General features: G+C 43.3%; 1 protein-coding gene across 1 annotated transcript in view; it reads right to left on the bottom strand.

The window, feature by feature from the left end:
• GDPD4 (glycerophosphodiester phosphodiesterase domain containing 4) overlaps positions 1 to 24,854 on the bottom strand; it is a 75,872-nt gene that overhangs the window by 42,661 nt on the left and 8,357 nt on the right. Inside the window, exons 3-9 of the mRNA XM_054725650.1 lie at positions 24,317 to 24,376; positions 19,611 to 19,709; positions 19,447 to 19,540; positions 18,554 to 18,631; positions 17,337 to 17,482; positions 16,917 to 16,999; positions 4,302 to 4,458 (exon numbers count right to left, since the gene is read on the bottom strand). Coding sequence (XP_054581625.1) covers positions 4,302 to 4,458; positions 16,917 to 16,999; positions 17,337 to 17,482; positions 18,554 to 18,631; positions 19,447 to 19,540; positions 19,611 to 19,709; positions 24,317 to 24,376 — 717 coding nt within the window. The remainder of the gene's footprint in view (positions 1 to 4,301; positions 4,459 to 16,916; positions 17,000 to 17,336; positions 17,483 to 18,553; positions 18,632 to 19,446; positions 19,541 to 19,610; positions 19,710 to 24,316; positions 24,377 to 24,854) is intronic.

The following is a 24,854-nucleotide window of genomic DNA, read 5'->3' as shown; positions in this document are numbered from 1 at the left end:
ATATCAAGAATAATAAATCTACTAAAAAATAACTATCAACTTACCACCATCATCAATCCATAAGTATACCCACCCAATGAAGAAGGACAAGAATAATCTTCAGGAAACAATGACAACAATTTCTTTGTTATGACAAATTATCCAAACAGCCAAGTCTTTTAAAATACATGCTCAGATCACTTCAACCACCTCTGGACACAGAGTGTGCAAGCAAAGAAATCTCCACAATCCAACCTAAAAGTAAAGTTTTAATGACCATATCTGGCGCTGGCTGGAATGGCTCAGTTGGCTTGAGCGTCAACCAGTACACCAAAAGGTTGCAGGTTTGATTTCTGGTCAGGACACATACCTAGGGTTGTGTGTTTGATCCCCAGTGAGGGTGCATACAGGAGGCAACAAATCAATGTTTCTCTCTCAATCAATGTTTCTCTCTCCCTCAGTCTCTAAAAAAACATATCCTTGGGTGAAGTTTAAATAACCATATTACTACCCTAGGTTTCAGGATAGTCCTCAGTAGCCACAGTAATAGCATAACTGAACACTGCAAGCCTACTAAGTATGCTAAAATAAAGGTATTAATCCTATTTAAAAACACCCAATTTTATTACAGTAAAATACCTAGCCCTACCACTTACAATAAGTAATTTTTATGAGCCGCACATTATATATACATCAGATATAACAGCCTTTTCATCTGGAACATAAATTTGCCAAAGCATTAACTATGGCTAACCAATCCAACATACACATTCTAATGGAGTATCTCTAGTTTGTATGTGTCTATTTATTCATGCAGGATGAAACATATAAGGAGCCTGCATACCACAGACACCTGGAATATCTAAGTAATCACATTATTTTCACATATGAATCAGCATTTATAGGCCAGGTACTCCTATGAGAACACGTTTTCTGAGGAGATACAATAATTACAAATTTACTTTCAACTGTCCATTACATTAACCCTTTGCACTCGCTTGCTTTTTTCTCGAGCTGCTACCGATGCCAACCGTGTCGAGTCACACTCGACATCCAAGTGCAAAAGGTTAAAAGAATGAACCTGAAGTGGATAAGTCCTTCCTTACATAGTTCTTTACTTTTCACTATTTTTTACATGAAAAAGGATCAAGTAAGTCCTCAGGATGAACACCAAATATAAATAAAATTCCAGTTCACCCTTAATGCATAATAAAAAAATACTTTAAGATTTGTTTTCCCTGGGGGAGATAAGAGATCAACCGAAGGACTTGTATGCATGCATATAAGCATAACCAATGGACGCAAAAACACTGGGGGGTAAGGGCATGTAGGGGAATGGAGTGAGGGGGGGGGCAATGGTAAGATATGTACACATATAATACCTTAATAAAAAAAATCTTAAAAAAAAATAAACCTGTCTCGCAGGTTAAAAAAAAAAGATTAGTTTTCCTAATTACACAATTACCTGGTAAGAGGACTATTTCCACAGCGGATCCCTAGAGCATGTGCTCTGCTGCCACTGGTGCTAGTGATGTGGAGCCTGCTGCTGTGTGTCCTGCTCTGAGGTTTATTTTCAAAGTCAAAGTCTCAATGTGATTGCTAAATCTCAGTCACATGGATTCCCCCTGCACATACAATAAACTGAAAAATGCAAGTTGTTTTGTTTTCTTTAATCTATCTTGAGAAGGCAGTCTTGACTTTTATCAAATGCAAATCTGACATTTTATTTTACTTAAATTTTTCAAAAAAATATTTAACTTGTTATTTAAGCATTGCTATAATTTCCTCTCAACATGTCTTCCCAGATTATTCTCCCAACCTATCTCCCACCTACACCTATATCTTTCTCTCTCGACTTCCCTCCATTATTCCCTTGCTCTCTTTCTTTCACACACACACACACACACACACACACACACACACACACACAATTTCCTCTGGCTCCAGTATACTGTTAATCTCTGAAACACACCACCATCCCTGCCCATAGTTGTGATCTTCCCTCAGCTAAAATGATATTTTTCCATAAAGTATTTTCCATCTATCTCAGGTAGAAACATTCACTCTTACCACAAAATTACACTACACACAACACATGCTTTATATTTATCACACCTTTATTAGCCTATACATCTCCTCCCTCGAGAATCCCCAAACCATGCATCAGACTGAGTTAGAAATTGTTCTTTATGCTCCTGAGCAAACCTGAAGTTAACTCTAGTTTAGCACTTATCACAATGTATTGTAATGACCTGTTTCATATACTGGCATGTGAACTCCATTAAGACTATATGTGTGCCCTAACCGGTTTGGCTCAGTGGATAGAGCATCGGCCTGCGGACTGAGGCTTCCCAGGTTCGATTCTGGCCAAGGGCATGTACCTTGGTTGTGGGCACATCCCCAGTAGGGGGTGTGCAAAAGGCAGCTGATCGATGTTTCTCTCTCATCAATGTTTCTAACTCTCTACCTTCCTCTCTATAAAAATCAATAAAAATATATTTTACACAAAAAGACTATTATGTGTGTTTATATTCACCATTGTATTCCACCTATATAGTACCCAATAGGTACTCAATAAATATTTGTTGAATAATAGAAAGATGAAATCAAGAATAAACAAGTTTCCTAGTCAGCTCATTTATGAGTATGAGCTATTCAAAAAGCCTATGAAAATGTCATGTACATGGTAGGCACACTGTAAAAGTTTATGAAATGCTTGGATAAAAAGGAATCTTACCTAATAATAGACAAACATGTAAATTGACCATACCTCCACTACGCCCACAGCCAATCAGAGTATGCAAATTAACCCAACTAAGATGTTGGCTAATTTGCATACATAGGTGCCCAGTGGCCTTCATCCGGGAACAGGGAACATCCTTGGCACCCAGAGCAAGAGGGAGCCAGCCATCAGAGCTAGCGGGAGCCAGTGATCAGAGTGAGAGGGAGCCAGCCAAATGAGCGAGAGAGAGAGAGCCAGCCATCTGAGCGAGAGGGGAGCCAGCCATTGGAGCAAGAGGGAGCCAGCCATCAGAGGGAGAGGGAGCCAGTGATTGGAGCGAGAGGAGCCAGCCATCGGAGGGAGAGGGAGCCAGTGATCGGAGCGAGAGGGAGCCAGCCATCGGAGTGAGCGGGAGCCAGCCATTGGAGGGAGAGTGAGCCAGTGATGGGGGAGAGGAAGCCACTGATTGGAGGGAGCTGGAGGGCCCCATAGGCTTTAGGCCTGGGCAGGGGCGGAGCCAGCTATTGGGGGGAGCTGAAGGGCACCTGTCCAGTCCCCGAGGCTTCAGGCCTGGGCAGGGGCAGAGCGAGAGATCGGTGTGAACTGAGTTTCTAATCCACTTGATCTATGTACCTTTTCTGACTGCTCATTGGCTAAGCTCCCTGTATGCCACTGGTAATATTCTTAGTAACTTGGGTAATAAGAATCCAAAAAGGTGATCTAGGGTTTTTCCACCACACTTCTGGAGGAAAAAATGAAGGTACGCTGCTAGAGGGCTAAGAAATGTCATAACCTGCCCTAGCCGGATTGACTCAGTGAATAATGCGTTGGCCTGCCAACAGCAGGGTCTGGGTTCAATTCTGATCAAGGGCATGTACCTAGGTTGCAGGCTCCTCCCTGGCCGGGGCCCAGGTCAGGGCTCATGCAGGAGGCAACCAATCAAAGTGTTCCTCTCACTTTGATGTTTCTCTCTGTCTCTCCCTTTCTCTTCCATATTCTCTAAAAATCAATGGAAACATATCCTCAGGTGAGGATTAAAAAAAAGAAAGAAAGAAATGTCATATCCTATGAAAGACACATCTTGAAAATGCCTAAAGAAAGTTGTAATTTTTTCATGGTGAAGGGACTGGAGTCCATGTTGATGAAAACACCTTGGTGGTTGCAGTGACTGGCAGTGACTGCAGCAGCGGGGTGATGGGGCTGGTGCCTTCCCCTGATCAGCCCAGTTGCCTCCCATAAAGGGAGCAGGCCTAAGCCATCAGTAGGACATCCCCTGAGGGCTCCCAGTATGAGAGGGGGCAGGCTGGGCTGAGGGACCCTCCCCGCCCCCCGTGCATGAATTTTGTGCACCGGGCCCCTAGTTAAATAATAATAGTAAGTTTACAAGTTTGTCTTCAGAATTTCCAGAGACTGTAGAAAGCAGTAATTAGATTGACAGCATTACTGGAAAAGCCCAATGCTATAATCCTGCTATGAATTGGAATGAAAGTGTGTGTATGCTTGACTATCTTCATCTAAAGCTTTTCTGTCCAGGAGCAACATATGACCTTGTACAGGAGAGGAAATCAATGCAGGATTCTTGAGCTGGGGAATGTCTTACCCATGAATCTACAAACCATTTGCCAGCATTCAGAGTTGACAGGAAATTCCAATAGAAGAAGGAACTTGGTGAATAGGATTCATTTGGCCTGACCTCCCTGATATCGGTTGTTCTTCTCAGGTTATGGTCATGCATGAGAAAAGGCACCTCATCAATACTGCAGGCAGAGGGGGAAAAGAGGGGAAGGGGTGGATAGGCTGAACTCAGCCACCTTGGCACATAGAGTTCTCAGAAGCCCATCAAGGTCACAAGTTCTACTAGGGTTCCTTACTCCCTCCCAAATCTCATCAAAGGCTTAACTGCTAGTCATTTACACTTTGATGTCCATATTTTTCAGCCCTAGGGTTCAATCTTTTGTGGTATATCATATCAGTGATGGTGAAAGACTAGCTTCCCTATCCAGGTGTTTTCTGGCATCAAGAAAACAGCAGGTACAGTAGTGACTGAGAGTGAATGGGGTGGTGCTAGGGCTAAGGTCCCAAAATTATGCGAAGCAGGCATCCAGACAATCTTCCTGTATTTTTCTGACCCATTTCCCAGCTAGGCACTTGCCCTGAGTATTTCTGGCCCTAGATCCTTCACATCAGGTAGTATCATTAGAAAACTTCCTGGTTCTCTTATCGGCTATTTGCCTTGAAGAATCTCTGCTTTTATGAAAATCTCTCTTCCTTTCCCATTAAAATACCTATGAAAAGAACCCTGTAATGGCCGTGAGGGAGAAACAGGGTTGAGACTTAGCTTCCTGGCCATTAACAACTATAAAATTGGAGGAAATGAAGAAAATAACTTTTCAGCCAATGGACAATATGGAGCACAGTATGATGATTTCAGAAAAGACAAATAAATGAAATAGGCTCTACCATTATCCAGGCTTCCTTCTTGCAGGTGAATACAGGATTGTGGAATACAGGGTGGGGGAACCTAAAAGGGACCCAGCTATTGCGCTGAAATGAGGAGAAAAAGATCAGATTAAGGAGAGGTCAAGACACCTAGAATTTAATACTATGCTGCCATAAAAAAGAAGGAATTCTCATCATTTGCAGCAACCTGGATGGAATTGGAGAACATTATGCTAAGTGAAATAAGCCAGTCAATAAAAGAAAAATACCACATGATCTCACTCATTTATGGATAGTAAAGAACATTATAAACTGATGAACAAAAAGATAGATACCGAGACAGTAAAGCATCAAACAGACTTTCAAATTACAGGGGGAAAGTTAGGGAGAGGTGGGGGAGATAAGAAATCAAACGAAGGACTTGTATGCATGCATATAAGCATAAACAATGGACACAAAACTCTGGGGGGTGAGGGCATGGGTGGGGGGTGGGGGGATAATGGTAAGATATGTACACATATAATACCTCAATAAAAAAAATGTCAAAAAAAAAAGACACCTAGAATTTGTGGGCTAGAGTCCTATAGAGGATGGAGCTATGAGAAAGACAGGGAGAGGAAGGTATCTTGATTGATCTAGGGAAATATGCAATTCGCAGGAGAAAACCTGGATATAAACTGGGGTTAGTTTTATTCCATTTCAGCTCTTAGCCCAGTAGCAGCTATCCATCCCCCACGAAGAGCCATATCAAAAGCAACTGTGTACAGGTTCCTGGAATAGCTTGCACAGCAGCTGGTGAGAACCAAGGTAGTAAAAAGGACCCTGTACTGCAAATATAAGGGTTTATGTTCTGGTTGCTGGCTGCTGCTTTTTGTCACTGAAGGGCAGACAGAGAGATGGGCAACCATTGTTGCATCTCCCGGCACTGTTGCAAAGCCCTCCCACTCTGCTTGAAGTGACTTTCAGAGGATTTAAAACTCTAACACCTTTTTTACTACTCTTCATTTTTCTCCTTTTGAAAGCCAGACATTAAAGACATTTTAAAAACAAGTGAATATATGGGAAAATTTACAAAGTGAGTGTATAAAACAGCTGCATATATGGGGAAATTAGAATGTGACTGTGTATGCTCAAGAAAGGGATCAGAAAAATCTGAAAATACCTGAAGTTTGCACCGCAGGCTAACCCATGGTACAGAGACATCCTAAACAATTATAATAATTTTTTTAAATGCAGCAAATCCTTGGAAGGAGGAGAACCTGATTGCCAGTGTTACCACTTCATTAGATTCAAATGTCCATTTTTCAAACAAAAATATATCCCCCACAAAATATCACAAGGCATACAAAGAAACAGGAAAGTATGGCACATTTAAAAGAAAAAAAACACACAACAGAAACTGTCTCTGAAAAAGAGCTGATGGCAAATATACTAGACAAAGACTTCTAAAAATTGTCTTAAAGATATTCAAATAACTAAAGAAATATGTAAATAAAATCAAGAAAACAATGTATGAGTGAAAGAACAATATTAATAAAGCAATTAAAAACCTAAAAGAACCAAAATATAATTCTGGAGCTGAAATGTACAGTATCTGAAGTGAAAAATTGACTAGAGGGATTCAAAGGAAGATTTAAGCAGGCAGAAGAAAGAATCAGTGACTTGAAGATATGACAATAGAAGGTATTGAGTCTAAGGAACATATAAAACAGTTTAAGGAATACCCTGACACCAAAGTCAAACACCCTAGAAGCAAATAAAACTCAGCCCAGCCGGTGTTGCTCAGTGGTTGAGTGTTGACCCAGGAATCAAGAGGTCACTGGTTTGATTCCCGGTCAGGGGCAGGCTCAAACACCAGTAGGGTGCATGCAAGAGGCATGTGATCAGTGATTCTCTCTCATCATTGATGTTTCTATCTCTATCCCTCTCCCTTCCTCTCTCTCTTAAAATCAACTTAAAAAAAAAACAAACTACAGAACAGCATCCCTTATGAACATTGATGCAAAAATCCTTAATAAAATACTATCAAGCAGAATTCTGCAGTGTATTAAAAAAATTATACAATACTAGAGGCCCGGTGCACGAAATTCGTGCACGGAGGGGGATTGTCCCTCAGCCCAGCCTGTACCCTCTCCAATATGGGCCCCCTCGAGGGATGTCCGACTGCCCGTTTAGGCCCGATCCCAGGGATCGTGCCTAAACGGGCAGTCGGACATCCCTCTCACAATCCAGGACTGCTGGCTCCCAACTGCTTGCCTGCCTGCCTTCCTGATTGCCCCTAACCGCTTCTGCCTGCCTCTCACAATTCAGGACTGCTGGCTCCCAACTGCTTCCCTGCCTGCCTTCCTGATTGCCTCTAACCGCTTCTGCCTGCCAGCCTGATCACCCCCTAACCACTCTGCTGCCAGCCTGTTTACCCCCAACTTCCCTCCTCTGCCGGCCTGCTCACCCCTAATTGCCCTCTCCTGCAGGGTTGATCACCTCCAACTGCCCTCCCTTGCAGGCTTGGTCCCTCTCAACTGCCCTCCCTTGCAGGCCGGGTGCCTCCCAACTGCCCTCTCCTGCTGGCCATCTTGTGGTGGCCATCTTGTGTCCACATGGGGGCAGGATCTTTGACCACATGGGGGCAGCTATATTGTGTGTTGCAGTGATGATCAATCTGCATAGTACTCTTTTATTAGATAGGATAGAGGCCTGGTACAGGGGTGGGGGCCAGCTGGTTTGCCCTGAAGGGTGTCCCTGATCAGGGTGGGGTACCCTTGGGGTGTGGGGCGGCCTGAGCGAGGGGCCTGTGGTGGTTTGCAGGCTGGCCACGCCCCCTGGCAATGCAAGTGGAGGCCCTGGTATCTGGAATTTATTTTCCTTCTACAATTGAAACTTTGTAGCCTGGAGCAGAGCCAAGCCTGGGGCTCCCTCCGAGGCCCGAAGCCATTTGTGTTGGGGTTATAATTGAAACTTTGTTGCCTTAAGCGGGTGGGCCCGGCCAGGATGTGTGGAAAGCTTTGCTTCCCCTGTTGCCGGCGGCAACCCTGGCCTGCTCTCTCAAGCTCCATTCTGCAGCCATTTGTTTGAATTTGTTTACCTTCTATAATTGAAACTTTGTAGCTTGAGTGGAGGCTTAGGCCTGCAACGGCTGGCAGAAAGCTTGGCTTCCTCTGTTACCTAGGAAACCTTGCTCTCTGTGGCTGTAGCCATCTTGGTTTAGGTTAATTTGCATGCTCTCTCTGATTGGATGGTGGGTGTGGCTTGTGGCTTGTGGGTGTGTTGGAGGTATGGTCAATTTGCATATTTGTCTATTATTAGATAGGATGGCCAAAAGCAATTTATTCCTAAAATGTAAGGATGGTTCAACATAACAAAATCCATCAATGCAATACATCATATTAACAGAATGAATGGGGAAAAACACATAATAATCTCAATTGTCACAGAAAAAGCATTTAATAAAATTCAAAACCCTTTTATAATACCACTTACTAATGTAGGAATAGAAGAAAACATCCCAACATAATAACAGACATATGAAAACCTATGGTGAACATCATATTCAAGAATGAAAAACTGAAAACTTTTCCACTAGGAACAAAACAAGGCAAGGCAAGAAACAAGGCAAGGTCTACTTTTTTTCTCTTTTTACAGCAGTACTGGAAGTTCTAGCCAGAGCAAATAAGCAACACAGAGAAATGGATAGCATAAAAATTAGAAAGGAGATATAAAATTACCTGTTTTCAGATAAAATCATATGTAGAAAACCGTAAAGATTCCCATTTAAAAAAAAACAGAATTAATAAATGAATTCATCAAAATAGCAGGATAGAAAGTCAAAACACAAATATCAGTTGCATTTCTATACAGTAACTAGAGGCCCAGTGTACGAAATTCGTGCACGGAGGGGGGGGGGGAGGGGGAGGGGGGAGGGATGTCTCTCAACCTGGCCTGCACCCTTTCGCAATCTGGGACCGCTGGCTCCTAACCGCTGACCTCCCTGCCTGCCCCTAAGTACTCTGCCTGCCTCATCACCCCTAACCACTCACTTGCCTGCCTGATCATCCCTAACCACTCTGCCTGCCTGATCAACCCTAACCACTTGCCTGCCTGCCTGATTGTCCCTAACCACTCACCTGCCTGCCTGATTACCCATAACCCCTCTTCCTACCTGCCTGATCACCCCTAACCACTCACATGCCTGCCTGATTACCCCTAATCCCTCTGCATACCTGCCTGCTCACCCATAACCCCTCTTCCTACATGCCTGATCACCCCTAACCCCTCTGCATACCTGCCTGATCACCCCTAACCTCTCTACCTGCCTGCCTTATCACCCCTAACCCTTCTGCCTGACTGACTGATCACCTCTAACCACCTCTGCCTGCCTGCCTCATCGCCCCTTACCGCTTGCCTGCCTGCCTCATTGCCCTAACCACTCTGCCTGATCACCCCTAACCACTCTGCCAGCCTGCCTGACCACCCCTAACTGCCTTTGCCTCAGCCCCCGCCGCTGCGGCTTCATCTGGTAGGACGTCCAGAATGACATCCAGAAGGTTGTTTGGCTGTTTGGTCTAATGAGCATATTATGCTTTTATTATTATAGATGATGAACAATCTGAAAGGAAATTACAAAGATAATTCCATTTACAAAAGCATCAAAAAAGAATAATATACTTAGAAAAGAACTTAACCAAGGATGTGTAATTTAAAAAAACACTGCTGAAATTTAAAAATTGGAACACATCTCACCCTAGCTGGTTTGGTTCAGTGGATAGAGCATCAGCCTGTGGACTGAAGGGTCCCAGGTTCAATTCCAGTCAAGGGTACATGCCCGCGATGCAGGCTCGATCCTCAGTAGGGGACATGAAGGAGACAGCCAATCAATTATTCTCTCTCATCATTGATGTTTCCATCTCTCTCTCCCTCTCCCTCCCTCCCTGAAATCAATAAAAATATATATTTTTTTAATTGGAACACATCTCATCTTCATGTATTGGAGGACAACATTATTAAGATATTGGTACTACCCAAAGCAGTCTACCAATTTAATGCAATCACTATCAAAATGCCAATGATGTTTTTTGAAGAAATTAAAAAAATATCATTCTAAAATTCATATGGATTCTCAAGGGATCCTGAATATCTAAAACAATCTTTAAAAAGAGAACAAAACTGGAGCACTCATATTTCCTAACTTCAAAACTTACTACAAAGTTACAGTAATCAAAACAGTATGGAAGATGGCAGCATAGGCAAACGCCTGTACTCGCTGCCTCCCACAACCACATCAAAATCACAACTAAAATACAGAACAATCATCATCCAGAACCACCGGAAAGCTGGCTGAATGAAAGTCCTACAACTACAGAAGTAAAGAAGAAAGCACACTGAGAGTGGGAGGAGGTGCAGAGGTGTAGGATGGGCTGGTCCGGCACCCACCAGTGCCACTTTTTTAGTCAGGAGAGAGACTGTCTCTGCGGAGGCTGCCTGGAGGAGCAAGGGGTCCAGCCTGACACCAGATGCCCCGCCCAGGGAAGAGAAGTCCCTACAGGTAGTAAGAACTATGGGCTGTAAAAACCAGTGTGGCCTGGGGCTTAGTGACACACAGCTGCTGGAGATCCAGCTGCTCTTAAAAGGACAGCACACAAACTGAACTTACAAGCCCCCGCTTCCTCTGAGCTCCAGTGCTGGGCAAAGCTGGGGGAGGGGAGGGTCCAGGCACATATGAGGAGAAACTGGACTGTCTGGAATTGAGGCAGGAACTTGGGGGCAGCTTTATCCCAGAAGGAGGTGCTTGCAGCAGTCATTGTTCCTATGCTGGGACCTTCCCAGTTGCAGGGCTGACTGCCACTGGCAAACAGATTTGCTCCACCTTGGTGATTCACTGAGACCCCAACCCATCCAATTTACAGCCCCATCCCAGCTGCTTGCAGTGGAATTTGCATATGAATGGACTATCCTTGCTCAGGCTAAAACCTGTCAAACAAGTTGTAGCTGGGTTAGGGAGCCCCAAACCTATCAATAAAAGTCCCAAGACCCTAGCACCAGCACCAGCCTGCTTTGCTTCACATCTGGGCCTCATCTGGGCACTGCCAAACTGGATACAAAGAGGAGGAATTTTCAGATCTCTTCAGCTCCTGCTGGGTGGCCTCAGGCAGTGGCTGAGTTTATACCTCCCTGGAGACCCAAGAGCCAGTGTACCCAATGGTCAGTGTCAGACAATATCAGATTGCAACTCTATACATCCATAAGCAACATACTCAAGGGGCAGACTCAGTGAATACTAAAGCCCCACTGAAGCAAGTCCTGCTCCATAAGGGTATCTCCTGCAAGGAGCTCTCCTACTGTAGTCACAGCTGGTCACCACAGTCAATTCCTCCCAGTGACACCAACAGCAATCAAGGCTCAATTAGAAGACTGTGCACAGAGTCCACAAAGGGGTTCACCTAGAGTGTCCACCTCAGGTGATTGGGGAGGCTGAGCCACTGGGCCCTATAGGACACCTATTACACAAGGCCACTCTATCAACTCAAGGAAACTTAGCATCTCTACCCAATACATAGAAACAAACACAGGGAAGCAGCTAAAATGTGGAGACAAAGAAACATGTCACAAATGAAAGAAATAGAAGAAAGCAAACTACTGGATATAGAGTTCAAAACCATGGTTATAGGGTTACTCAAAAATCTTCTAGAAACCTCCAAGGGACTTAGTGAGACTTTAAAGGATCTTAGTGAGAATGCCAAAAAAATGGAAAAGGACCAGTCAGAAATTAAGCATACACTGACTGATATAAAGAATAATATACAAGTATTCAACAGTAGATTAGAGGATCCCAAGAATCAAGTCAATGATTTGAAATATGAGGAAGCAAAAAACACCCAACCAGAAGAGCAAAAAGAAAAAAGAATCCAAAAATATGAAGATAGTCTAAGAAGCCTCTGGGACAATTTCAAGCATACCAACATCTGAATTTTGGGGTTACCAGAAGAAGAGAGCAAGATATTAAAAACCTATTTGAAGGAATAATGACAGAAAACTTACCCTATTTGATGAAAGAAATAGACTTACAAGTCCAGGAAGCACAGAGAACCCCAAACAAGAGGAACCTAGAGAGGACCACACCAAGACACATCATAATTAAAATGCCAAGGGCTAAAGACAAAGAGAGAATCTTAAAAGCAGCAAGAGAAAAGCAGTTAGTTGCCTACAAGAGAGTACCCATATGACTATCACTTATTTCTCAACAGAAACTATGCAGGCCTGAAGGGAGTGGAAAAAAAATATTCAAAGTGATGACCAACAAGGACCTACAACCAAGATTACTCTACCCAGCAAAGCTATCATTTAGAATTGAAGGTCAGATAAACAGCTTTACAGACAAGAAAAAGCTCAAGGAGTTCTTCACCACCAAACCAGTATTATATGAAATACTGAAGGGTATTCTTTAAGAAGAGGAAGAAGAGAGGAGAAACCAAGATGGCGGCATAAGGTAAACATCTATACTGCTGCCTCGCACAACAACTTTAAAACTGCAACTGGAAGACAGAGCGGACATCGTCCTGAACCACCGGAAAGCTGGCTGAGTGGAAATTCTACAACTAGAAGGAAAAAGAAAAGGACACTGAGACTCAGGAGCTGTGGAGGTGCGGAGACCCGTGCGCACAGAAATGGCGGGCAGCTGAATATGCAGCTGGCTTACTCGCAGCACGTGGAGAGGGCGGGCAGCAAATGCGCGGCTAGCTTTCTCGTTCGGGAGGAAAATAAAACCTCCCAACTGCACTGAAATCTAACTCCGGGTGAGACTTTGGGTACCAGTCTCATTCAGGGAGAAACTGGACTGTCTGGCAGCGGGCGAAACTCGAGAGCAGCCTTCTCTCAGAGGTGTGTGCAGCCATTGCCGCGGAACACTGAGATACAGGGCCTTCTTAGGGCGGGGCTCACAGGAAACCAAGGCTGTCTGCTCCACCCTGACTCCGCCCCACCTAAGCTGAGCACAGAAGCCCTCCCAGTGGCTAGCTTTCTCCTTTGGGAGGGAAGCAGAACCTCCCCACTGTACTGAAATCCAGCTCCGGGTGAGACTTTGGTTACCAAACTCATTGGGGGAGAAACTGGACTGTCTGGCAGCTGGCAAAACTCGAGAGCAGCCTTCTCTCAGAAGGAAAGATCAAGGAGTTATTATTTAATATGTACAGAGTTTCAGTTTGAGAAAAATGAAAAGTTCTAGAGATGGATGGTGCTGATGGTAACAAAACAAGATCAATTTACTTAATGCCACTGAATTGTAAAACTAAAAATGGTTAAATTGATAAATTTTTATGTTAAGTACCAGAGGCCCAGTGCACGAAATTCATGCACAGCAGGGGGGGGCGTGTCCCTCAGGCCAGCCTGCACCCTCTCCAATCTGAGACCCCTCGAGGGATGTCCGACTGCCCGTTTAGGCCCGATCCTAGTGGGATCGGGCCTAAACGGACAGTCGGACATCCCTCTCACAATCCAGGACTGCTGGCTCCCAAATGCTCGCCTGCTTGCCTTCCTGATTTCCCCTAACCGCTCTGCCTGCCAGCCTGATCACCCCTAACCACTCCCCTGCCAGCCTGATTGATGCCTAACTGCTCCCCTGCCAGTGTGTTTGCCCCTAACTGCCCTCCCCTGCAGGCCTGGTCCCCCCCAACTGCTCTACCCTGCAGGCCTGGGTCCCACCCAACTGCCCTTCCCTGCAGGCCCAGTCACCCCCAACTTCCCTCCTCTGCCAGCCTGGTCACCCCTAACCGCCCTCCCCTGCAGGGTTGATTGCCCCAACTGCCCTCCCTTGCAGACCTGGTCCCTCCCAACTGCCCTCCCCTGCTGGCCATCTTGTGCCATCTTGTGCCATCTTGTATCCACATGGGGACAGGATCTTTGACCACATGGGAGCAGCCATCTTGTGTGTTGGAGTGATGGTCAATCTGAATATTACTCTTTTATTAGATAGGATAGAGGCCTGGTACATGGGTGAAGGCCAGCTGGTTTGCCCTGAAGGGTGTCCCAGATCAGGGTGGGGGTTCCCTTGGGGTGTGGGGCAGCCTGGGTGAAGGGCCTGTGGTAGTTTGCAGGCTGGCCACGCCCCCTAGTGACCCAAGCAGAGGCCCTAGTATCTGGGATTTATGTATCTTCTACAATTGAAACTTTGTAGTCTGGAGTGGAGTCAAGCCTCCTGCTCGCTCTGTGGTGACAGCCATTTCTGTTGGAATTTATGTATATCTATAATTGAAACTTTGTAGCCTGGAGCGGAGGCCTAGGCCAGCCAGGGCTGCAGAAGCTTTGCTTCCTCCATTGCCAGGGGCAACCCTTGCCTCCTGCTCTTTCCAGCTCCATGGCTACTGCCATTTCTGTTTGGATTTGTTTACCTTCTATAATTGAAACTTGGTAGCCTTGAGTGGAGGCTTAGGCCGGCAAGGGCAGGCGGAAAGCTTGGCTTCCTCTGTTGCCAGGGAAACCCAAGCCTCCCTCCTGCTCTCTGTGACTGTAGCCATCTTGGTTGGGTTTATTTGCATATTCGCTCCTGATTGGCTGGTGGGCGTGGTTTGTGGGCATGGCTTATGGGTGTAGCAGAGTTAGGGTCAATTTGCATATTACTCTTTTATTAGGTAGGATATTTTTACTATAATAAAGAGATCACTAGATAACTTCTTAATAATTCTCTCCTCACTCTCTAGTTGGGGGAGTGAGGAAAGGGGCACCCCTCTTATTTCAGGGCAGGAATGGAAGACAGGGATCTGCCCATCATCTCTAGGACCAGAGCCCCAGGCAGGGGGGAATGGCTTTACTGTGATGTTCACCTGCTCCAGTCAACATATTCACATCTTGTTGGGCTGCACTTCTACCCATTTTTTTGCTAGAGAAAAAAAAAAAGGAGAGAAGTGGAGGGGGCTATTTTTTTCCATCTGCAGCTGTAGGTGTTTTCTGGGTTTCAGGTCTCTACAGAGCTCATATAGGGATGTATAAGGAAAAGCAAAATAAAACAACAACAAAAATGGGGAACTCACTACCTATTTGCTATTTCCTTCAGTCTTATGAACCCTAGCCAGTCCACCTTCATTCCTCCACCTTTCAGAGTCTTCTGTCAGTAGCTTTGTGAATTTTGCCAAGTTTTTAATTTATTTTTTGTTTGCATTATTATTCTTGGAAAGAATATGGTGAAATTTGTTTACTACATTTATTTCATGTGGAACAAAAGTTCCTTCCACTAGCTACACTTGCTATGTTTATACTGACCGGGTCCGCTTTACCAATTTAAGTAGTTAACCATATTTTACCACTTAGTAATTATTGATATTACATTTTCCCTGTTTAAGTTACTGGTGTGATATTCATGTCCTGACTGATAGGCACTTTTTGGTAATGATGAAGCCTAGACTATGACCATCCATGTAAATGGTGGAGTATGTGGAGATGGTCACTGAAAATGAAGATACCATCAAGGAGAGAAACTGAGGAGTTGGAAGGATCATCTGCATCACAGTTGAAGTCACAGAAACAAGAGAAGAGAGAAAGGCCAGGAGCTCGTTGGTTCAACACCTTTACCACGTTATGCCATGACCACCAACCACTTCACAAATGAACCCAGGAGCTCTGACAGACATCCTGTTTCAAAACCCAATCTGAATATTCTGCACAGAACAGTTGTCATGGTTGGGTAATGTCAGGAAATGTAGTTCCAATCCTGGCTTTATCATGTACTTCCAGCCTTATGACCTGACCATACATTTCCCTTCATTGAATCCAGGTTCAAACCACATTTCCTCATTTTGAATTAGGTTGTTCATTTTTCTGTTTGCCTCACAGAAAGGCTATGAAGGGAGTTTTCACACACCTCCATGAGAAGTCTCCCTCACAGATTGCCAGATAAATTTTTCTAAATCACATATTTTAAAACAATAAGATATCTGTGGAAACCTATGATAGCTTGCCCATTACACATATAAGAATCTCCATGATCCAGTCCCAGTGACCTTGCAGCCATACCTCCTCCTCACATGGCCATCTCCCATCCCCAAGCATATCAATTTGCCATCCATACAGGTTAGCTCACTGATCTACAAAGTTGTTGGTTTTTTTATTTAGATGCGTTTAAATAAGTTGTTGTCTCTGCCTGGAAAATACTCTATCACCATATCTTTGTGTAAAATAATATTTATTCTTCAACACTCAACCCAAACACAATTCTGAGTACATAGGTCAATTTTCATATAATAGGCAGTGACCTTTTCCTCCATGTTTGACTTAATCTTCTCGGGAAGGGACACCCCACAAATGGTCTTACACTGTGGGTATTTGTAAACATGCCATGTCTCCTTCATTGGCTGGGAACATCCTTTAGGCAGGAGTAGAGTGTACTCATTTGCCTCTCAATAGCACTCCAGAAGAAGGCCTGGAATATAGTAGGTGTCCAGAGACTGTTAGGTAAACATATTGCTAGGTAGTGTAGTGCATGGGGTTAAGTTTTAAGCATGGCTTGTAATGGGGCCAAGTTTGAATTATGTGTGGAGTCTATACATAGTGTGTATGATTTATGACCCTATAATTAAGAATGTAGCGGTACAGATATATGCTTGCAAGGGAGAAGTGTCTCGTGTGTGTGTGTGTGTGTGTGTGTGTGCACGCACGTGCGCACACGCTATGTGCACATTGGCATAGGAACACAGGAGAAACTCCCCAAGACTTCTGCTCTTACACCTTGGCCCACGCTGGTCATCTTCCATAGCACTGACCTTATTTCTTCCCCACCCAGCCCCTGCTTTCCTACCTTAAGAATACATCAGTCTCCAGCCCAAAGGCCTCGTTTTCAACAGCTTTCTCAAAGGACATCATGGTGTTCTCAGGCGCCAGCTGTGGAAGAAACGGACATCAGACCCTTGACCTCAGAGTTTCTCCTCCCAACATGCATTTTTGTGGTAGATGGAAAGCCCCGTAGTGAGGCCCTCTCGCCCACCCAATAGATCTGGGACTGTGCTCATCTGAGGCAATGTCACTGGGCACAGTAAAGAGAAATGGACTTAGGTGACCTGCTGGGTTCAAGTCTAACATCTACGATTATCTTTATTCTTTTCATCAAAAGCCCATCCATTTTCCTTTACAGAGATTCCTACCATTCTGAGGTCCTTATCTCTCACCCATAACCCCATGCACACTGGTACTCACCCACGTTCATCATGCTCAGACCTACCATGGGTGCACCTCTATGTCCAAAGAGGCCCGGCTTGGGTCCCAATTTATTCTCATTCTCAACGCAGGGAGAATAAAATCCCCATGGCACCACAAACAGAAATAAAAGGATAAGAAAAAAAGGCAGTCCAATAACCACTTGTGCAGCTGAAAAAGTTGGAAGGAGGGGGAAGTGAGACAAAGTTATAAAGAGGAATGGAGACCCAATCCAAGCAACTAACTATCCCAAAGCAGCCGCCAGTAAACACCCAGGGCATGGGTTTCAGTGCCTCGTGGACTCCCTGATTTACTCGCTATTTCCATCACATCCCCATTTATTTTCAGTGATTAGAAAGTACAGCACTATCCAAATGTAAGCCTTATTATTAAGGCAATAGTATTTGACTGAAAATATCCAGGAAATAAATTGTGCAGGAGGCGGAAGGAAGTGAAGGAGAGGGCTTGTTAAGGAATACCTTCTCAGGAGTAGGAGTAGAATGTCTGGTGCTGAGAAAGCCCTGAAGCCTATAAAGATCAGCCCAAAATGGCCCTATATGTAAGGCAGTGCAGGATAGTGGAAGGGGCCCTGGCTAACAGAAGTCTGAGTTCAAAACCAGACATCGCAGGGGTGGGGAACATCTGGCCCAAGGGCCATATAAGATCAGTGAAATCATCTGGTCTGGACCTGCCAAGGTTAAAAGTTATAGCAGGCTAATATTTAAGTTGATAATTTTGCATGGCCCGCGAATTATGACATAAATATCCAAAAGGTCCTTTGGCAGATAAAAGGTCCCCAACCCTGGTCTAATGTGTGATTAAGGACCACTGCTTAATCTCTCTGCATCTCCATTTTCTTCATTCTGAAAAATGGGGCTATTTTGCTGCTAACCACTCCCTCTTAGAGTTGATTTACCAACAATAGGTACTCAATAAATACTATGCATTTACTTCTCTCTCTCTCTCTCTTTCTCTCTCTCTCTCTCTCTCTCTCTCTCTCCCCCCCTCCCTCCCTCCTTCCCTCTCCCCCCCCCTCTCTCTCTCTCTCTCTCTCTCTCTCTCACACACACACACACACACACACACACACACACACACACACAGCTCATCCACAATACCTGTCATTACTGGCCACTCCCCATCATTTATAATTGTAAACCTCTGAGGATTTTACCTATTTGTACATTTTTAAGTTACTATGCATACTTCAGTCACTTTCAAATCTGTATCTCCAGCTCTAACCTCTCAGCTTTGTGAGTCTAGCACATGTCTTGATTCTTTTTATCTTATGACGTTTACTCTGGTCTCTTCTGAATCTAGCTAAAATTTCAGAAATGAAAAAGAAAAAGAGTTATTATTGTCGCCTTTAAACTTTTGCCCCAAAACATTTCCTACAATTCACCCTCTTCATACAGATATAAACAGGTGCAAGCACTCACAATGCCAACACTAGCAATCCAGTCATTCTCTTGTCTCTATCCTTGTACAATCAGGGAGCGAACATTCCGTATGTAACCAATAGTAAACAGAGATACATAAAAAGAAGATGCTACTGGTTCCTCAGGAAGGGTGCTGAGAGCTAACTCCATTCTCAAAGCGATTTAAGGAATAGCTCTGGTTCTTTTTTGTTTCTATGACATTAGGGCAAAGGATGGAGAGCAAACCAGAGGCAGAGGGAGATGTTTCTGCTTCTGCTCCAAGCTCCCATGTAATAGGGACTCACTGAGGCCTGCTTTGCATTACGAGAGCGTAACTAGGCATATCTGGACCTCATATAAGTTCATTAGTTGAAACTAGTAACATTTGAATACAATATAAAGGAACTGTCACTAGTACTATCACTCTGGCAAATAAAATGAAAATGGCCTCTACCCTGCCCCCAACCTCTTTCCATTTCCAGACAGTCACTGTGTAACATCATGGCAATCATTCTTACTTTCCCAGGAGAATCCCTCTTTAGAAGAAGGCCTGTTTGATCAGGAAAATGTTCTGACAGGCCACATGGGATTATGAGTTTGACCACAAGGAGCATGCCTGAGTAATAAGCTAAATGAATTTCAAAGCCGCATAGTGGTGGCTATCTACCACGCTTGTGTTTGGCTGAGTAGAGTATGTAAGCTAAAGCCAGGACATACCTTCTTGTTCCAAATGGATCAAGTAGAAGGCCACAGGCCAGGAAAGAAGAACCATCACAGTTATCATGGTCAGATGCACATGGGGAGCAAAGACCTGGGAGAAAGCCAAACGTCAGGCTGACCACATTGGACAAACAGTGCTCGACCGACAGGATGATGCTTACCTTCAGTGAGAGCCCCAATGTTAGCCACCTGTCATTCCAGTAAATGCATAAAACCGACAGAAAAAACGTGCATATCAAAATCGCTAGCATAACCAGGATCTGCAGAAACAAAACAAAACAAAATCTCACTTCCAGGCACTAGGGAATTGTATGATTCAGATACGTCCTTGAGAATTGCATGTGCCCCCACAATGGCAGGGGCATTCTTTCCTCATTATTTTAACCTGACCATCCAGCAACTCCCTAGTATGGAACCAATCGTTTACCTTCTTAGCTCCCAAGTCTTTGTTGTGTAGCACGGCTGGAAACAAATCACACAGTTACGTGGTCTGATGCCTTTACTAATTATCACCTCCAACTCAGCTGGGCACACAGCATTGCCTAGCATCTCTCACTCTGTCTCAACAATGGCCATTATAGATATTCACTAATTTTTTATTCAACTCAATATAGTCACAGTAAATAATATTTTGTGATTAGCTTTTCTTGGTTTATTTTCCCCAACAGACTGTAAGCTTCATGAGATCAAGTGAAATACTTATGATTATATCCTCCCTGCCTTGAAGAAGGTCTAACACATAGTAAGCTTTCAATAATTACTTCTTGAGCAGATGAAAAGAATCTGCCTGCAAGAACACCATGTATCTCAGAGAAAATGTTAAGGCCAAGCTGATGTAACTTTAACTTCTTCCCCTTGAAATGTCTGTCTACATTTGTCCTACTTTCTAGAGAGTGCTTAGCTCCTTCATTTCTATAATCTGTATATCTATTAAAGTAAATGAGACCATAATTAAACCTCTCACAAAATAACTCCAAGCCTTGCCAGCATAAATGTTTAATTTTACCAAACATAGGCTTGGGAAAAAAGTAGGTTAACAGTTGGGGTATGGGAAACACAGAGTTAATAAAACTACTATAATAATCATAACCTGCATGTCTTTTTCCCTCGGAACAACTGTAAACCCACTTTTGCCCACCTCTGTACTTAAGGAAGAAACATTTTCAATCTTTAACAAACTCTTCCAGAGAATAGAGAGGCAATACTTTCTAACTTCTCTTTGAAGCCAACAAAGCATTAATATCTAAACTCAACAAGGACATTGTAAGAAAATAAAAAGTAGTCATGTGCCACAATAACATTTTGGTCAATAATAAACCTCATATACAATGGTGGTCCCATCTATAATAATAAAAGCATAATATGCTAATTAGACCGGACGTCCTTCCGATGAAGCTGGGGCTACGAGGGAAGCCCAGGTCCTGGGTGCCTGCCGGCGGCCGAAGGAAAGCTGGGGAAAAGAAGGCCTACTCTTTTTTATTTAATATAGATATTTTTTTAATTGATTTTTTTACAGAGAGGAAGGGAGAGGGAATAGAGAGCTAGAAATATCAGAGAGAGAAATATGGATCAGCTGCCTCCTGCATGCCCCCCACTGGGGATATGCCCGCAACCAAGGTACACGCCCTTAACCGGAATCGAACCTGGGACCCTTCAGTCCGCAGGCCGACGCTCTATCCACTGAACCAAACCAGTTAGGGCTGGAAGGCCTACTCTTGCATGAACTTTGTGCATCGGGCCTCTAGTAAGATTATAAGGGAGCTGAAAGTTTTCTATTGCCTAGTTACATCGTAGCCATCATAATGTCATTGTCCTATTTATTAGTATTTGTGTTGATGCCTGTTTAAACAAACCTACTGCACTCCAATGATACAAAAGCACAGTATCTTTTCTATGTTTAGTTGTGTGTAGATACACTAATATTGCCTACAGTATTGAGTACAATAACATGCTGTACAGGTCTGTAGCCTAGGAGCAATAGGCTATAATATTTAGGATTGACTAGGTACACTCTATGATGTTACAACAATTACAAAATTGCCAAAGAATGAATTTCTCAGAACGCATTCCTATTGTTAAGTGACATATGAATGTATAGGCCTATCTCTCGTGTGTTCATAGATGAAAAAAATCTTAACATATTAGCAAACCAAATATGCATCACAACACAAATATTTAACTGTCAAATCAGACATATATGAGTCTCATGGGATTCTGTGACCTTACTCAACACCAGCTTTAACTAGTGATTTAAATACAGGCAATTATAAGATACAGATAAAACAGTTTCCCTTCGAGAAACTTGATCCTGCCAAATGCAGATATTCATAAAAAGTTCTTCTCTCTCCTATACTAGGATACATGCTGGTTTTGAAGTTAAAATGTGCGGTGTGTTTTGGACAAAGTATGTGGAAACACTGCTTCACAGAAGGAGCCTTTGTGGTTATGCAGCATCCATATCTTATACAACTCCAGCTAGCCATGTCTCCAACCCTACAAATCTAGAAATTCCAGGTTTCTTTACAATAGGGAACCCAGATATACCAGGTTATATCCTGCTAGATGTCTTCATAGATAATGATTCTCATTATCTTTGGCTAATAAACATCTTTATAAGTGTTTCCCAGGAGGTTGGGTTCTTAGTATGTTTACAAGGAGTTTGGATTTAAGTCATTCATTCTTCTTTGAGCATGAGGTAAAAGGGGAATGTGTTACAGGCCTGATGCTAACCATGTCCTTCCAGATTTATTCTGAGTACACTAAAACTAAAACTTCAATTCCAACAAAATCTCCCTTGCCAAAAGAAGCAGTCTCTCCTCCCATGTCTGATAAGTCTAGTTCTTCGTTGGTGTGAAAATATATTGAATGAGTACACCTACCAGAGCTTCTGAATTCAGTTTATCAGAATCCAGGTATTATGCATCTCAATTGGTTCTATATCTGAAACCTTGGCTCAACAGTAGCCTATGCTTAATGAAGCTGGTGTTATATAAAAAGCAAGTTTTCTGTATTTTTTTTATTTTCCTTATTGGTTAAGGTATTATATATATGTCCTTATCCCCCATTGTCCTTCCACCCCCTCACTCATCCCCTCATTCCCCTAGTGTCTGTGTCCATTGGTTGTGCTTATATGCATGCATACAAGTCCTTTGGTTGATCTCTCCCTCTTCCTCCCACCCTCCCCTGCCTTCCGAGGTTTGCCGGTCTGATTGATGCTTCTCTGTCTCCGGATCTGTTTTTGTTTATCAGTTTATGTTGTTCATTATATTTCACATGAGTGAGATCATGTGATATTTATCTTTCTCCAACTGACTTATTTCACTTAGAATAATGCTCTCCAGGTCCATCCATGCTGTTGCAAATGGTAGGAGTTCCTTCCTTTTTACAGCAGAGTAGTATTCCATTGTGTAGATGTACCACTGGGTTTATTTATTTATTTATTTTATTTTTATTTTTTTAAATTTCTTTATTTATTAAGGTATCACATATTTGTCCTCATGCCCACTGGGTTTTTTTTTAATTTCCTTATTAAGGTATTACATATGTGTCCTTATCTCCCCATTGCCTCCCACCCCTCCCCCACTCATGCCATCACCCCCCTGTTGTCTGTGTGCATTGGTTAGGCTTATATGCATGCATACAAGTCCTTTGGTTGATCTCTCCCCCTTACCCCAAACCTCCCCTACCTTCCCTCTGAGGTTTGATGGTCTGATCGATGCTTCTCTGTCTCTGGATCTGTTTTTGTTCATCAGTTTATGTTGTTCATTATATGCCATAAATGAGTGAGATCATGTGATATTTATCTTTCTCTGACTGGTTTATTTCACTTAGCATAATGCTCTCCAGTTCCATCCATGCTGTTGAAAATGATAAGAATTCCTTCTTTTTTACCGCAGTGTAGTATTCCATTGTGTATATGTACCACCATTTTTTAATCCACTCATCTGCTGATGGGCACTTAGGCTGTTTCCAAATCTTAGCTATGGTGAATTGTGCCGCTATGAACATAGGCGTGCATATATTCTTTCTGATTGGTGTTTCTGATTTCTTGGAGCTTCTCAAACACATGGCAGAACAAAATAATGGTTATGATGGAAATGACCTACATGATCACAAAAGGGGGTGGGGAGGAGCAAAGATGCCTGCTGTCTAGGGATCCTTTGAGAGAAGCCATACTGGTGCCATTTAAAAAACTCCATATGAAGGGACATCACCAGACAAATTTCAGGGGATATAGGAATACAGGCAATGGCTCCACCAAAAGAGTTGTAGTCAAGGTTCTCAGCAGAAGGGTCTCTGAAAATACACGTAGAAAAAGGCCATGGGGTAAAGAGCCAACAACTGTGCATTTACCTGGTTCTGATGGATCAATCCCAGATGATCTTCTTGCCCTTCCTGGTGAGACCGTGTTCTTTTATCCTGTCTCCTGTACCCCTGACCCTCCTTTGGTGAAAGAGAGGTAATAGTACCATCATGCTCTCTCCACCAGTGGAGGCTTCCACCACTGGGGAGGGGATAAGTCTTATAAAGTTGGAATCTGGGACATTACAATGAACTGAATTTTTAATGACTGGCATGAGAATATTCTTGTCACTATATATGACTAGGAAAGTAATGGAGCTTGCCTAAGAATAGTCACAAAGTGAATTTAATAAGGAGTGTTGAGAAAAATAAAGTTTGGATTCAGATCCTTCAGTAAAATCAGACACATCTGTTAGAATTTCATGAGTTCAGTTAAAACAGAGTAAGTAAATCTCTTATTTCTAAGGGGAACAATGAAGAAAGCACAACTCTGTACTTAACACTGAGTGCCAAGAAGCACATTCAGTCCTGGTCTAAGGTTTCTATGAAGATTCTGATGGCCTACCTTATGACACCAGTACAGGTATGGTTCATACCCTTCCCGAATCAACAAAACTCCAAGTATCTGAAAAAGAAGAGTACAAAAAAGGAGGTTATTTTGAAATCACCAAGTAGGGCCCACAGCACTGTTCTGTATCCAAATGCCTTTTTACTACATTCACTTCTTGCTATACCTGCACTGTTCAAACCCTGGGCACTTGCCATGCTGTCCCTCTGCCTGAAAAGCTCTCCCTCCCCAGGCCACTGAGCTCTCAAACCAGTTCACATGCCACCTCTTATTCATAAACTCTTACCAGCACCCCCAAAAAGAATTATTTTTTATGGAATTCATAATAAACCACCACACTGATATCATTCCTGAGTTTCCAATTTCTTACCCCTCGGATAGACCTTAATCCTGGTATTACTCAGACCCACTTATGAGAGAACAGAGGTCAGAAGCCAGCTTTTCCCAGCAACATTGAAAAGCTTTCCTGAGCAACCAGTGTCATTATAACAACTTTTAACCACTGTTGTTAACACTGGCATCTACCTAATAAAAA

Source organism: Eptesicus fuscus, chromosome 13 (genome assembly GCF_027574615.1).
Source record: "Eptesicus fuscus isolate TK198812 chromosome 13, DD_ASM_mEF_20220401, whole genome shotgun sequence".
NCBI classification, from domain to species: Eukaryota; Metazoa; Chordata; class Mammalia; order Chiroptera; family Vespertilionidae; genus Eptesicus; species Eptesicus fuscus.
Note: the sequence above shows the minus strand (reverse complement) of the source record. Positions and strands in the feature narration are given on the sequence as shown.